Here is a 16,638-nt window from a genome sequence, read left to right on the forward strand (position 1 = left end):
CACACCTACTCCAACAAGGCCACATCAGCTAATCCTTCTCAAATAGTCAAATAGTACCACTCACTGATGAGTAAGCATTCAAATATATGAGCCTACGGCAGCCATTCTTATTCAAACCACCACAGCACTCCTGGGAATGTTATCAAAGGACTATATTCTACTACAGAGATACTTGCACTTCCGTGTTGCTTGCTGCTCTATTCCTAGTAGACTAGACATGGAAAGTCTAGATGTGTGTGAAACTGTTGAATAAATAATGAAAATGTGATACACAGACACAATGAAATTATATTCAGCTGTAAAGGAAAATGAAATTATGAAATTCATAGGTAAATGGATGGAGTTGTACATAATCATTCTGAATGAGGTAACCTGGACCCAAAATGACAAATGCCATGTGTTCTCTCTCATATGTGTTTGCTAGCTTTGAATCTTTAGATATGTGTGTTTACACTGGAGTACCTATATATGTCAGGAAACTAGAGAGGGTCCATGAAAGAGGAACTTTGAGGGACAGAGTATAAAATGTAGATAGTATGAAGGGAAAAAGTACAGGATGGGCTAACTAAGGTTGTGGGTGTGAGGACATAGTAGAATAGGGAGGATGGAGGAATAACTAGCACCAAAGACCTTCGAAGAAGCAAATGGAAACCTATTAACATAGAAACTTTCTAAAACAGGCTATCCAATAAAGAGCTCAACGCCAGATGTAGGCTACCTCTTCTCTAGTTTTTTTGTCAGTGGGGCCCCATAAACTTCTCTTAACATTCAAAGGCGTTACTTGGCTACCCAACCAGAACTTGATATTCTTAGCTGACGTTTTCTGATGGATTATCTTTTCCTCATTGATTTATAGGAAGGGGAGTTGTTCAGGCATTTAAAGTGTTAATCTTTTTCTCATGTAATGCAAATCTTTGTTTGCTTCTCTGTAGTCTTTTAAGTTTTTTTGTTATATTTTGTTATGCAAATATTTAAAAATACTATTTTGAGACAGGTTGTTACTGTGTATTCTAGGATGTCCTAGAAGTTGAGTTCCTCCTCAGTCTCTTAATTGCTAGGATTGCAGGTATGTACCAGCTGTCGGGTAGTTTAAATTTTGATTTCATCTAATCCATGTAGGGTAGGGGAATTTGGGGTTTGAAGTCTTGCTGGGGAAAACCCTTCCAATAGAAGATTATGCTGTATTTTCTTTTTAATACATAGTTTTCCAAGTATATGATTTCTTTCTTTTTTGCTTTATTTTTCTTAAAATATAAGACTATTAAATATATGACACAAAATAGCATAAGCAAGTATATTCATCATACAGCTTAAGAAATCGCTGTGTGTGTGTGTTTCTCTGTCTCTATCTGTCTCTGTGTTTTGAATTAGGCAATAGGATCCCAGGATGACCTCAAACTTGTGACATTACCCCTGCCTCAACCTCCTGAGTGAGTGCCAAAATTATATGTATGAGGTACTGTACTAGCTTAGAACATGTTCAAGACGTTAGAAGGCCTTATGTGTTCCTCCTTATGTCCCGTGCTGTCACCACCAGAGATAATCACCATCTTTCTGTTTATTTAAAATATTTTTTCTTGCCAGGTATGGTGGCTGACACCTGTAATCCCAGCACCCGTGAGTTGGAGACCAGCCTGGTCTACACAGTGGATCCTAGGACAGCCACAGCCTCAAAAAAACAAAACCAGAAACACCATTTTTTCATTTTTTCCTTAGCACATTAACTACTTTTTGAAAATTTGGTTAGCAAGAACTCATCTTTCTATATTTTTAAGATTTATTTTCATTACTGTTGAAAATAGTGTATGTGAGATGGGACATGTAGGGGATGATGCTATTGTCCTCAGAGTCCAGAAGAGGGTGTTGGATCCCTTGGAGCTGGAGTTATGGGTGGTTGTGAGCCACCATTGTGGATGCTAGGAACTGAACTTGACCCTTTGCGAGAACAGTAGGCACTCTTAACTGCTGACCTATATCGCTGGCCCCATATCTTACTATATCAACAAAGGGCAAGACTGGCACTATTTTAACAAAGGCTTTGAGAAACAGGGTCTCTAAGCACAGCCTGTCTTCACCTTCTGTGAGTGTTTCTAAGATTCCCTGCTAGGGGGTAAGTGAGCAAAGCTGGGAGCACCTGTGTAACACAGTGGCATGTTGGAGCTGGCTACAGGTTTCAAGAAGCTGATTTATGTTAACATCCTGGCTAAAGGTTTCAAGAAACTGATTTATGTTAACATCTTGAAATCACTCATATAAGTCAGGGGAGAAGTTAGTTGAAGAATACAATGTTTCAGTTAAATTGGAGAAATAAATTCAGTGTATTTTATACTTCGAAATTGCTAAGGGAATCCGACATGGTGGCACACACCTGTAATCCAGGCATTTGGTGGCCAGAGGCAGGTGTTCATGGCCAGCCTCTGCTACATCATGAGTCATTGGCCCTTCTAGGACTATCCTGTCGTTTTGAGTCATAGTCGTGTGATCAGGTTAATTGTAATTATGTGCTTAATATGTCTACATTCACTGTACTTTAAACTTTAACAGGACCGCAACTGACCCATAGGAGCATTATGGTTCTACACCCTTTTAATAGTACATGACACATAAACACTATTAAGTATTTGTTGAATTTATGCTTTCTTTGGTCTAATTGTGTGCTCCACAAGTGTATGTGAGTGGGGATTTGCGAGGATATCTTTCCAGCTGACTGTGGCAGAAGGGCAGAGCCTGTGTATGGATCCCTCTCTTTAGACAAATTGAAGACTCCTTGAAAGATTATCCATCCTCTCATTTTCTTTTCTTTCTCTATTCAGTATACCCTGGACATCAGCTATGCATGTTTTTCTGATCTAATTATCGGGTTATTATAATCCTATCTGATGCTATCTGGCTTTAATATTTTAGTTGTTGGGATCTCATGGGGTGAGGCAGTATCTGCGATTCCCTGGCGATTCCCTGGCATTTTGTGGTATATGATAGGACATCTGCTTGTTGATCTAATTTATGTTAGATGTGGAGCTTAAAAAAACTCTACAAATAACATTCTTCTTGTTTGTTCAAAATAGAGTTTTCTGATTTGTCTAGTATCTTTTGCTTGTGGTGTCTGATGTATCAAAGGAACTTTAAAGGAATTTGAAGTAACATGTCTTGACCTATTACCTTCCAGAACTAAATACTTGGGCCAAAAATAAGTTCAAGGGTAAGGTAATACATTTTTGTAGGAAATGTAATTAAAGGGATCTTTCTATTGAATTGGTATTTGGTTTTAATAACTCAGGAGCATGTTGGGGTAAAGTAGGTAAAAATAAAAGCAGATGTAAGTGGTAATTTTATTTATTGCCATGGTGCGGCTGCATGAGAAAGGGTACAAACTTTCTTTTTCTTTCTCTTCTTGCTTTAAGCATTTATGAAAATTTAGTGAACATTCAATGTTGCTTCAAGCCACTAGGACATGATTCCCTTCTGAAAAACACCACAAATCCTCTTCTCTGTACTTCCATACAGAAGTTGACCCTTATGATAAGAGACTACTCTGGAAGTTTTCCCCTGAACTTTAGAGTAGCCCAACCACACCACATCAGCATGGACAGTTTTGGTTTTGGCGGCTTGTTCACTGACCAAAATTTATGATTTAGTAAAGTTAAGGTTAACAGTTTGGCCAAAACTCTGGTTCTTTTTGAGTGGTCATGCCTGCTTCCGACTTTCTGAAAGTAACCTGGGGGATATTTGTTGAAGTTGATCTTGTAGAAGGTGATGCCACCGGCTTGTCAATGCCACCAATATCTGTACCTCATGTGCCCTGAAGGCTTTTTGTTTGCCATAGTCTATATGACATGTGAGTCTCTGAGATCAAAAAACAAACCTTCCTTTTTTTTTTTATAAAAGCTATTGGAGTGGAAAACTAGGGGCTCTCCAGTAATCGGCTGATTTCTTTAATAGTGTGGGGGGCTTTCCACTCTAAAATAATTGATTCTTTATTCAGCAACTTGAAGATATTTCTGCCAAAGTGGTCATGTCATTTTTATTACTAGACTTTGTGAGATGAACATTTTTGAGTTTATTCAGGGATAATACTAGAACAATCAAGGAAGTTCTTCAAAAATACTGAAACTTCTGTCAGGAAATTGTATGGCATCCCAACCACTGGCCTTTGAGATATATTCAGAGCATGTGATGTAGAGTAGATGGCATTCTACATACATCTCCAAGACACATCTGGAAGAACTCTTTCTGCTAAGCAGAACTTAAATATAGATTAGTATAGTCCAAGGAAGTTCAATTTTAGTGGGACCTAGATTCCTGAAAGTTGGCATAATGATATCATAAAGATAGATGGTCATAGTAGTAATAAATGATTACTACATTGAGGCCATATGTTCTAGAAAGTTAAGAGCACTATATTTTTCTTCTTTAAAAAGGGTGTCAGAATATTAGGGAAACTTATTTAGGAGAAAAGAACCTTCTTTCACATCTTTTTTATATTTCTTTTCATTATTCTCTCATATATTGTATCCCAATTGCAGTTTTCCCTTCTTCCCCTCCTGGCAGTCTTCTCTTGCACCTCCCATCTCCCCCAGATCCACCCTCCCTCTGTCTCTCCTCTGAAAAGAGCAGGCCTCCCAGGGACATCAACCGATCATGGCATAATGTGACCAGGCATATACTACCAAATCTAGGCTGGATAAAGTAACCCAGTAGGAGGAAAAGGACCCTATAAGTAGGCAAAAGAGTCAGAGACAGCCCAGCTGCCACTGTTAGGAGTCCCACAAGAACACCAAGGTACTCAGCTATAAAATATTCAGAGGACATAGGCCAGACCTCTACAGGCTCCCTGATCTCTGTGAGCCCCAAGAGTTCCAGTCAGTTGATTCCGTGGGCCATGATATATATGGTAGTGTCCCTGACCGCTCTGGTTCCTCAGATCTTTCCTCTCCTTCCTCCACAGGACTCTTTGAGCTCAGCTCCGTTTGGCTGTGGGACTCTGTGTCTTCTCCCTTGGATGAAGTCTCTCTGATCTCTTTGATGAGGATTCTGTTAGTCTCTACCCCAAGAACATTCTGCACTCAGGACAAAGCGTAGGTTGAAGGTTTACTAGCTGGATTGGTGTCCCAGTCCCTCCACTTGAGGCCTTGCCTGGTTTCAGAAGATGGCTGGTTCAGGCTCTGTGTCACCCATTCCTCGGAGTCTTTGCGCTTGTGGATTCCGTGGAGTTTCCCTTGCACTAGGTTTCCACCTTGCCCCCCCCCGCCCAGATAGCCCCAATTCCAGTCATTATCTACCATTTTGTGCCCAGATAAAGATTAAAATATACGCTTAAATAAAACCATTAGATTACAGAATAACAGATAGCTACACATTCATAAGGGAAGCACGTGGAGTGCTCTTTTAACAAAGCCAGAAAAGGAAGATTATAGATCGGACTTCATAAAAACTTTAAAATTTGAAAAGCAAAGACTAACATAAGTAAAATAAGAAAATGGCAAACCTATGTGAATGCTCTTACTCTTTATACGGCTCTCACCAGTCAATAAGAACATAAAATAGTAGTGGAATAATTGGCAAATGTCATGAAAAAGTTATATAGAAATCTCAACTTCCCAAGTATTCATAAAGGTAAACTAGAAGCTTGAGATAATAAGACTTTGCATGAAATCCGTTTGCTAAGTTTAGTGCATGCTGTTGAAATCCTGTGAACAAGGACAACTATTGTCACTGACAGTTTTAGTTGCTGCTATGTTTTGTAGGGTTATTTGATAATATGCACTGAGGCATTAAATCGTATGTGACATTACTTTCTTTGAAGCATCTTCTAATGTTTTTTTGTTAATCTGAAAATTTTCTAATGCTAAGTACGTCCAGAAAATGGAGAGAGTACTTTCTTGAGAAGGAGAGAACATTTTGTGTTATCTCTGTAGAAGAAGTAAACTACAGTTCTTATGGTTCCTAGAGAAGGCTTCCTGAGAAGGAACAGAAAATGATCCCTAGTAAGTTTAGAAGATTCTTAAAGCATTAGAGCCAGTTCCTTGCATTGTAAAATATAAATTTAGCCATTATACATCAAGTAGCTTATTCTAAAGAAATAACCCAGCAAGAGACCAAAGATAAACCCTTACAAGAACACATTTAACCAAAAGCTTATTGCAGCATTTTTAAAAATTGAAAATCTGGAAATAGCCCAAGTGTTTTCCAATGGATGAAATTACTTCGGTTAAAAAGAAAGCGAGAAATTAGCAAAAGAATTATATACAAGACCTGCTGTTTTAAAAACAATGAGAAGCAGGTCATGCCTTCCAGATCAGGTAGGCTGCCCATAGATCTTCTCCACTCTCTCTGTTTCCCCAGATCCAATCCTCAGGGTCCTCCCTAGCACTGCAATAGACACCAGCTGTAGCCACCCCTCCCCCCTTTTCACACATCCTGTGGATCCCTCAGACCATCCATCCCTGGGCCACCTTCCTCTGATCATTGCTGTGTCCCAGCCTCCCACTTGGGTGGACACCCCCTGTCAACCACGGGCCACACCTGCCAGAAGACAAGCCGCCCATGAACCTTCTCCACACTCTGTTCCCCAAGAACCAATCCTCAGGGTTGTCCTTAGTGCTGCAAGAGCTGCAGCCTCCCTTCCCACTGGTCAATGCCTCCTGTGGATCCCTCACAAGCCTCCCTTCCCACTGGTCAATGCCTCCTGTGGATCCCTCACAAGCCTCCCTTCCCACTGGTCAATGCCTCCTGTGGATCTCTCACAAGCCTCCCCTTTCCTCAGCCTCCAACACCAACCAACAAATATTCCCTGTGAACACACCAGCTGAGCAGGTGGGTAAAAACAATCAACACACAACCACCACACACTCTGAAAACACAGAGAGGAAACAGAAACCAAGGAAAAAAACACCCTCCCAACAAAGACAAACCCAGAACCTATAATCACCCCAAACCACCTAGACCTATAATCACCACAAACCCAGATGCCTAGATGCCAGCATAAGAACACAATAACAGCTAGGACAATATGTCTCCACCAGACCCCAGCTATCCTACTACTGAAGCACAAGAAAAAGACCTTAAAGCCAATTATATGAAGATGCTAGAGGTCCTTAAAGAGGAAATGAATAAATATCATTAAAAAATCCAGGAAAACACAAACAAACAACTGGAGGGAATGAATAAATCCCTTAAAGAAAGCCAAGAAAACAGTCAAAGGAAATGAATAAAGTGTTTCAATACCTGAAAATAAAGGAAACACAAACTGAAGGAATTCTGAAAATAAAAAATTTAGGAATTGGAATGGGTCAGAGGCAAGCTTTGTCAACAGAATCCAAGAGATGGAATAGAGAATCTCAGGCATTGACAATACCATAAAAGAAATGGATACCATTGTCAAAGAAAATATTCTTGACTAAAAAAATTCTTTACTCAAAACATCCAGGAAATCTGGGATACTATGAAAAGACCAAACCTATGAGTACTGGGATTAAAGGCGTGCACCACCACCGCCAGGCTAACATGCCCAGTCTCATCTGATCTTGGAAGCTAAGCAGGGTCGGGCCTGGTTAGTACTTGGAAGGAAAATCTTCTTAATCTAAAGAAGGGCATGCCAAGCTGGTGGTGGTGATGGCACACGCCTTTAATCTCAGCTTGGTCTACAAAGCAAGTTCCAGGACAGGCTCTAAAGCTACACAGAGAAACCTTGTCTCAACAAACATAACAAAACAAAACAAAAAAGGAGGAATGCCTATAAAGGTACAAGAAGCAAACAACACCAAATGGACTGGACCAGAAAAGAAAGTCCCCTCGCCACATAATAATCAAATCACTAAACATACAGAACAAAGCATGTTAAAAGCTGCATGATGAAAAGACCAATTAACATATAAAAGTAGAGCTATTAGAATTACATTTAACTTCTCAATAGAGACTCCAAAAGCCAGAATGGTTTGAGCAGATATGCTGCAGACTCTAAGAGACCACAGGTGCCAGTCCAGATTACTATCCCCAGAAAAACGTTCAATCACGATAGATGGAGAAAGTAAGATATTCCATGATAAAGCCAAATTTAAATAATACCTCTCTACAAATCCAGCCCTACAAAAGGTACTAGGAGGAAAACTCCAAACCAAGGGGGGTAATTAGACCCATGAAGACACAGCAAATTAATAATTGTCCCTATCATAGTTTCCCTTCCTTCCACTCCTCCTAGTTCTACTCCCATCTTCCCCAGATCTACTCTCCCCATTTCCCTTTAAAAAAAAAAGGAGATCAGGCCTCCTAGGGTTATCCATCAAACACAGCCTAACAAATTACAATAAAAATTAGACACAAACCCTCATATCAAGGCCGGAAGAGGCAACTTGATAGGAGGAAAAGGGTCCCAAGTACAGACAAAAGAGTCTAAGTCAACTAAGAGAACACCAAAATCCACAACCATAGGTATATGCAGAGGACCTAACTTAGACCCATGCAGGCTCTGTGTGTGTTGCTTCAGTCTCTGTAAGCCCCTCTGAGCCCTACTTAGTTGATTCTGTGGGCCATGTTCTCATGGCGTCCACAACCCCTCTGGTTCCTATAGTCCTCTCTTGCTCTCATCCTTAGAGTTCCTCTAGCTCCATCTAGTGTTTTGCTGTGGGTCTCTGTATCTGCTCCCATCAGTTGCTCCCATCAGATGACACCATTCTGAAGACAACTGGGCTTGACATTAATCACGTTTGTCTTTCAAGTTCTGCGTTACTTCACTTAGGATGATCTTTTCTAGTTAGGATGGAGCATCCTTTGGGCATATGCCCAAGAATGGTATAGCTGTGGTTGGGATGTATTATATGAGAGAAGAATCTATTTTCCATAAAAATCAGAAAGAAACAAAATAATAATAATAAATGACTGTAGACTATGCCCCCATATTTATTTAAATATGTATTTATAATAAATATTTTGCATATGCAATCACAGAAAGTCTCAAAATATCTATGTACCAAGTTGTTAGCAATGCTTATCAGTGGGCAGTGGTAGAATTTTTACCTTTTTGCATATTTTTGTTTTGCCAAATATCTTCCCCATGAGCCGTTGTATAATAGTTTTCTCTAAGATTGAAAAAGTCCATGCTGGAGGAAAGCCTTTTAAACAAGAAGGTAAATAGGTACGTAACTAAAACAACAACAATAAAAAACACCAAAAAAAGCCGGGCGGTGGTGGCGCACGCCTTTAATCCCAGCACTCGGGAGGCAGAGGCAGGCGATCTCTGAGTTCGAGGCCAGCCTGGTCTACAAGAGCTAGTTCCAGGACAGGCTCTAGAAACTACAGGGAAACCCTGTCTCGAAAAACCAAAAAAAAAAAAAAAAACCCACCAAAAAAGAAATCTTTAAGAAGTCCCTGAAACTGTCTAGAATTACTAGGCTCCTCAGGAAACGAATAAAAGGTAGAACTCCCTCTTAGATAAGTCAAGCTGCAAAGAAGACTCTGAGATCAGACTGCTGCCTGGAAGAAGCAGCAACCATCTGAGCTGCCTGGAAGGGGTTTAAAACAACTGAGGCAACTGGGAAGAATAACCTGTTGAGCTGCTTGGAGGCTGTTGAGTGTGCTCCAGGTTCCCAGATTTCTGAGCTGTTACCCATGCTGAGGTGGGCCTTGGTGATGCAGCTTGTTGGAGACATTTCTGCTCCTGGAAGTAACCACTCACTGTACTTCTGTAAGTAAACCCCCCCAAAAAAGCCCATTGATTCACCAAGCAGGACTTTGGTGATACTTTAAGTAGATCTATGTGTGTTGCACCCCCCAGAAAAGTTTTGCCACACAACATGAGCTGATATTATTTTTATATTTAGAAAAATCAGCAAACTAATTTGCTTATTAAAATAAAAACAGTATTTACATTTTGTAATATGGTTACTTGAAATAATCCAATACATTGAACAATAAGATTACTTAGAATGTATGGTTTAATACCATTTTGCATAATTACTATATGTACATATAAATGGTATATATGCCAACATTTAAAAAATATTTTATGCATACGAGTGTTTTGCCTGTATGATGTCTATATATCACATGCATTCCTGGTACCCACAGAGGCCAGAAGATGTCTGATCCTTTGGAAGTGGAGTTCATGTAGATGTTGGGAATCACATCCAGGACCTTGGGAAGAGAAGCAAGTGCTCTTAACTACTGAGTTATGTTTTCATTTAAAAAAATCCATTTTTGAAACAGGGTATCATATCTTCCAGGCGGCCTTGATATTTCTATGCTGACGAGGATAGCCTTAAGCTTCTGGCCTCCACTTTCTCAGTTTTGAGACTACAGGCACACGCCACTGTGCCTGGTTTTATGTGGCACAGGGGTTCAAATCAGGGCTTGTGCATGCTAGGTAAGTGTTCTACCAACTAAGCTCCACTTCAGCCCCAAAATGCTTTTTTTAAAAAAAAGAATAAAAACTTTTTTCCTTGGTGTTACACATTTTTTTTTCTGTTTATGTGTATAGTCCACTGTCCCCATTGAAGTCGTTTACAAAGCAGAAGTTGAAAAATAAAATTACTAAGCTTTTAAGGTGGTGACAGAGTATTAAATCAAGTCTGGGATCTTGGAAGTGACAGGTCCTGTGTGATTGTATGGATTTGCACCTAGAAAGCTGGTTTGTGGTCTGAAAGAGGAGTGTGTGAGAGGGCTGCTTCTAGATCACATTAGCAGGAGATACTCATGAAGCTACCAGCTACCAGACAGTTAGTACACTATACATAGCTGGAATAGGTTAGGTTTCTTAGTCCAGCCAAGCTTTTCTCTGCAAAGCTGATGGTGTATCCAAGTATATGTCTGGAATTGTTTTCTAACCCTTCTGACTTCCACAACTTCCGAGGTCTAGTGTTTGGTAGAGGATCAGCACTGATTCAATTAAGTGTCTATCTATTTGTGGACTATGTGGTATTTTTCTTTTGTTTTGTTTTGTTGTTTTGGTTTTCTCGGTGTAGCAGCTCTGACTGTGCTGGAACTAGCTCTGCAGACCAAACTGAATGCAGAGCTCCGCCTACCTCTGCACCTGGAGTTCTGGGATTAAAGGTGTGTGCCACCACCTCCACCCGGTTTAACTATGTGATATTTTATTGGTGACTACAATTGTGCTTTGGACAAAGAAATCTGACCCAAGAATGTTTAGTAAAAGCTTTTGCCAACTCTGTTCAATTTTCTCTTCCTTACTTTGAAGGTAATTTTTAAGTTTTGGTATAAATATCTTGTAAAAATTTGTTCTAAAAATAGTTTTGCTACCTTTTTAGTACTCGGGTAGAATTCAGTGTTTTTTTTTTAATTTATTCTTTGTGTCTTTCACATTATGTGTGCCTCCGGATCTTACTCATCTCCCTCCCCACCCCAAAATAAAACAAAATAAAATTTAAGAGAAAAAGAGGGAAAAAAGAAACAAAGGAAAAATCTCATCCTGGAAGCTGTGTTTGCTCGCTGTAACATCTGTGATCTTTGGCGACTGGGGTGGGGTCAGTCATCTGGATCAGGGATGCAGGATCTCCACAACACAGGGCAGCAACTGGATATCCAGGAAGAGTCCCTAGTGAATTCAGTGTCTTTACAAAATGTAGTCAAGCCTCTTTACTGCTGAGCTACATCCAGAAAACTTGGTATATTTTTTGTTTGTTTGTTTGATTGTTTTGGTTTGAGAAAGGGTCACTGTGTAGCTGAAACTGGTTTGGAACTCCCTATATAGCACAAAATGACCTTGAATTAATGATCCTCCTGCTTCCTCTTCCTGGGTGCTTGGCCCTAGCTCTCTGTCTCTGTCTCTCTGTCTCTCTCTGTCTCTCTGTCTGTCTCTGTCTGTCTCTGTCTGTCTCTGTCTCTCTCTCTCTCTCTCTCTCTCCCTCCCTCCCTCCCTCCCTCTCTCTCCCTCTCTCAGGTCACACTGTATAGCTTTAGCAAGCCTGACATTTTCGATCCTTCTGCCCCTGCCCCTCTGCCCTTCTGCCCCTCTGCTTCTGCCTTGTGGGAGGGTTTTAGGCACGCACCCCCACTCCCAGGTAAGATCGCTACTTTCTAACCTAGTGCTCCTTACATCAGTTTTAGGATATGCCATCCCAGTACTTGGCATGCAGGGCTGGCAATTCTCCAATTCTATGCAGCTAGTGGCAGTTTCCCTGATCTGCAGTTCTCTCAGGAAGTGCAGTGCAGCCTTGAGTAGGAGTGGGAGGCAGAAATGCTAGAAGTTCCTGAGTGAAGAACTGCCAGGGTGATTCTGGGGAAAGCTGTGGAGTGAGAACGCTAGGCTGAGTAATTTGAATGATGTCTAAGACAATCGAAAGGCAATTGAAAAGGCGTGGGTGAGTAGAATCAGGGATTCTTAAAAGTTGCAAATAATCTACTCACTTTTCTTCTTATGGATATGTTAAAGATAAAATACCAAACAGAAGTGAAAATTTGCAGCATGTTTTAAAGGTACACATATAGCTAATTTAATGTCTTCTTTTTAGCATGGATAACATTATGCAATATAGTTGTTCAGAATTTATAGTATAGAATGAATTATTTATTTTATTATTAATTGTAGAGAACTACACATAATATCATATTTACCATATTAGCAATTTTAGCATGCAGTTAGTACATGTACATTATTATACATGTAGATTGTTAGCACATGTACATTATTATACAATCAATCTCCAGAACTGTTTTCATCTTGAGAAAGTAAACTGTACTCATTAAATAAGTCCACATTCCCACCCTGGTTCCTGCTAACCACTATCCACAACTTTATGTAGCTAGGAATTTGACTGGTTTGCATACCTCACATCAGGAACCATATAATATTTGTATTTGGGGGACTGTCTTGTTTCATTTGGCATGATATCCTTAAGCTTTACCTATGTGGTAGCATACGACAGTATTTCTTTCTTTAAAAATGGAATACTATTCCATGCATGTTTATGCCACATTTTGTTCATCTGTTTATCTGTGGATGAACTTATGAGCTACTTCCACTTCTTGGCTATTGTGAACAGTGCTTCCATGAGTGTGGGTGTGTCAGTAGTTCTCTGAGACCTATTTTCTTCTGCATGTATATAGTTCCAGGATGATGATTATTGGAAGCATTTTCTGATTTTTTTTTACTGTATCGACATCTTCCCCCCATAACTGCAGCATCATTTTCCAGTCTCATAAACAGTTTCTTATGGTCCTAATGCCATTATATTCTTACCAACACTTTATTTTCTGGTTGTATGTTTTGTGTAATAGCATATTCAGAGGTGAGGGGTAGTACTCATTTCTTTCTGTAGCTAAGTAGTATTGTAATCCATGGTGTGAATGCATCACAGTTTGCCGAACCATTTGCCCACTGAAAAAAAACCTGAATTTTTCTAGTTTTTACTATTATGAATAATACCGTTATTCACATTTCTATACAAGTATTTGTATGAAGATATGTTGTAGTGATCTTTTGTTTGTGATTTAACAAATAAAACGTACCTGAAGATCAGAGTGCAGAGCTAAGCCACAACAGGCCAAGCAGTGGTGGCACATGCTTTTAATCCCAAGATTTGGGAGACAGAAGTACAGGGATTTCTGTTAGTTCAAGGCCACCCTGGGCTACATGAGATTGAATCTGTCTAAAAGAGAAACAGAACTCATACAAAGGTGATCCCAGCACTTGGGATCACAGGCCTTTAATCCCAGCACTTGGGAAGTGGAGTGATATGACTGGGCAGAGAGAGGAATATAAGGCGGGAGGAGACAGGAGTTTGCTCTTTTTTCAGTCTGGAGATTTCATAGAGGTAAGAGCTCTAGTGGCTAGCTGCTCTGCTTCTCTAATCTTTCAGTTTTCATCCCCCTAATATCTGACTCTGGGTTTTTTTTTTTAATTAGGTTGTCAGCAATTTAGAAAACCAGTTTGTGAGGATACATCCCGTTCGTCAGACAGAACTGAGAACGCAGGTAGCTCTGCAGCTGAGGAACAGCTTTGATCTTTGGCAGAATCTGTGAGTCCACCGTTTTCTGATCAGCCTTGCGCTGCTCTGTTATCTCATATTTCTCCTTTTCTGTGTCAAAGATCTCACCCTCCTGGTGCCTGGGCTTACGCAGTTGCTTTTTCTTGAAGTAAGCATCAGTCAGGTGTTTGGGGATTTTAACTGTGCTGATATCAACCTTTGTAGAGGTGGCGATGACAAACTTCTGATGTGTTCTTCTCAGAGGGACTCTGTTGAGGGCAAGAGGTCCTGTTACAAGCAGTAAACCACTGCCCAGTTGCTTCAGGAAAACCACTCTCTTGCCCCTGTGGCGTCCGGTGAGGATGATGAGGACAGTCCCAGGAGTGATGCTGGCATGCAGGCGTCTCACGTGCTGACTGAAGGGCTTTTTGCCATGGCTCAGCAGCTTCCGAGGCACATCTTCGGTAGGATAATACCTGGGCATTTTTTTTTTTTTTTTTTTTTTTTTGGTTTTTCGAGACAGGGTTTCTCTGTGGCTTTGGGCATTTTTTGAAGCGTAACCACCCGGGTACCACCATTCTTGTCACCACCAACAGGTTTTGTGACAGTGGCAAGAACCTTTTCCTTTTTCTTCTTCTTTTCAACCTTGGTTTTCGCAGCTGTGTATTTCCTTTTGTACATGGCCTTTCTGGAATACATAGCAGATCGGGAGTACCTGCCAATTCCTCTAACAAGGACTGGATTTCTGCTGCAACGGGGCTTCCCCTTCTTGAGCTTTTTAGCCTTAGGGTCACCCTTTTTGGCTGCACCAGCGGCAGGGGCATCACCGCCAGCCTTCTTGGCTGCAGGTTTCTTCTCTTTTGTATCAGGTTTCTCGGCTTTTTCACCTGCCATCTTGCAAGATGGGAAAGAGCCTGACTCTGGGTTTTTAAGACCAATTAGAACTCGTGCTACACTCCATGGTTTGCTTAGTCTGCTTTCTTCTTCTTCCTCCTCCTCCTCCTCCTCCTCCTCCTCCTCCTCCTCCTCCTCCTCCTCCTCCTCCTCCTCCTCCTCCTCCTCTTCTACTTCATCATCACCATCTTCCTCTTCCTTCTTTTTTTTTTCAAGACAGGGTTTCTCTGTAGCTTTGGAGCCTGTCTTGGAACTCACTCTGTAGATCAGGCTAGCTTCAAACTCATCCACCTCTCTCCACCTCCCAAGTTCTGGGATTAAAGGTAAATGCCACCACCACCTGGCTCAGTCTGCTTTCTTATAGAACCCAGGACCACCAACCCAGGGATGGCACCACCCACAATGAGCTGGGCACTCCCCCATCAATCACTAATTAAAAAATGCCCTACAGCTGAATCTTATAGAGGGATTTTTCTCAATTGAGGTTACCTTCTTTCAGATAACTCTAGCTTGTGTCAAAGCACTATTTGGTACACTGTTAGTCATTGGAGGAAGTCTGAACAGGAACTCAAGCATGGTGGGACCCTGGAGGCAGGAGCTGATGCAGACAGAGGCCATGGAGGAATGTTGCTTACTTACTGACTTGTTCCTCATGGCTCACTCGGCCTGTTTTCTTATGGAATCCAGGACTACCAGCTCAGGGGTGGGCTTGGCTCTCCCCCATCAATCACTAATTAAGAAAATGCCTTACCCAAAAAAAAGAAAGAAAGAAAAAAGAAAAGTAGCCAGGCAGTGGTGGCGCATGCCTTTAATCCCAGTACTGGGGAGGCAGAGGCAGGCAGATCTCTGTGGGCTATAAGAGCTAGTTCCAGGACAGGCTCCAAAGCTCCTGTCTCAAAAATAAATAAATAAGGAAGAAAGAAAGAAAGAAAGAAAGAAAGAAAGAAAGAAAGAAAGAAAGAAAGAAAGAAGGAAAGAAAGAAAAAGCCTTATCTAGATAACGAGGAAGGCCCAAAGTGGGATACTTGGATTTCCCTGGGAAGGGAAAGTAGAAAAGATCTCCTGGGTACTGGGGGAGTGGGGGTTGGGGAATGGAGGGATGGGAACTAGATGGAGTTCGTTGCGTGGGCGGAGTGTGGGCGGAGGATTGGAGGCAGGATGGAGGGGGAGAGTAACAAGAGGCATCTTAATAGGGGAACCATTTAAGGGTTAGGGAGAAACCTGGTGCAAGGGACACCCCCAGGAACCCACAAGGATGACTCCAACTAAGACTCCTAGCAATGGTGGAGAGGGTGCCTGAACTGGCCATGTACTGGAAGCAGATCGGTGACTTTCCTAATTGCCATCAGAGATACTGTCTGTGGATCTTTACCTCTGATTAGGAAGCAGAAGTAAAGATCCACAGACAAGCACTGTGTTGAGCTCTGAGAGTCTTGTGGAAGAAAGGGAGGGGGGATTGTACCAGTCAGAGGGGTCATGATGGGGTGGGGCTTACAGAGACAGCTGACCTGAGCTCGCAGGAGTTTATGGACAATGGACCCACAGTCAGGGAGCCTGCATGGGACTGACCTAGGCCCTCTGCATGTGTGTGACAGTTGTGTAGCTAGGTCTCTTGGTAAGGCTTCTAGTAGTGGGACCAGGACCTCTCCCTGGCACTTGGCTGGCTTTTGGTAACCTGTTCCCCATACTGGATTACCTGGCCCTGCCTCGATGTAAGAGGAGGAGCTGGGTCCTGCCTCATCTTGAGGTACCTTGCTTGTGCAAGCCCATGGAAGGCCTGTCCCTTTCTGAATGGAGATGGGGGAGGAGAGAATGGAGGAGAAACTGG

At 41.5% G+C, this 16,638-nt stretch overlaps 1 protein-coding gene across 1 annotated transcript; it reads right to left on the bottom strand.

The window, feature by feature from the left end:
- Nucleotides 1–13,866: 13,866 nt before the first annotated feature.
- On the bottom strand, nucleotides 13,867–14,833 carry LOC119805126 (60S ribosomal protein L6-like). The gene is made up of 2 exons (XM_038316980.1): nucleotides 14,476–14,833; nucleotides 13,867–14,413 (listed from the first exon to the last, which is right to left on the bottom strand). Exons 1-2 carry the CDS (start codon nucleotides 14,808–14,810, stop codon nucleotides 13,867–13,869), a joined length of 882 nt encoding a protein of 293 aa, XP_038172908.1. The 5' UTR covers nucleotides 14,811–14,833.
- Between the last annotated feature and the right edge of the window lie 1,805 nt (nucleotides 14,834–16,638).

This window comes from Arvicola amphibius, chromosome X, assembly GCF_903992535.2.
Source record: "Arvicola amphibius chromosome X, mArvAmp1.2, whole genome shotgun sequence".
In the NCBI taxonomy this organism is placed as follows: Eukaryota; Metazoa; Chordata; class Mammalia; order Rodentia; family Cricetidae; genus Arvicola; species Arvicola amphibius.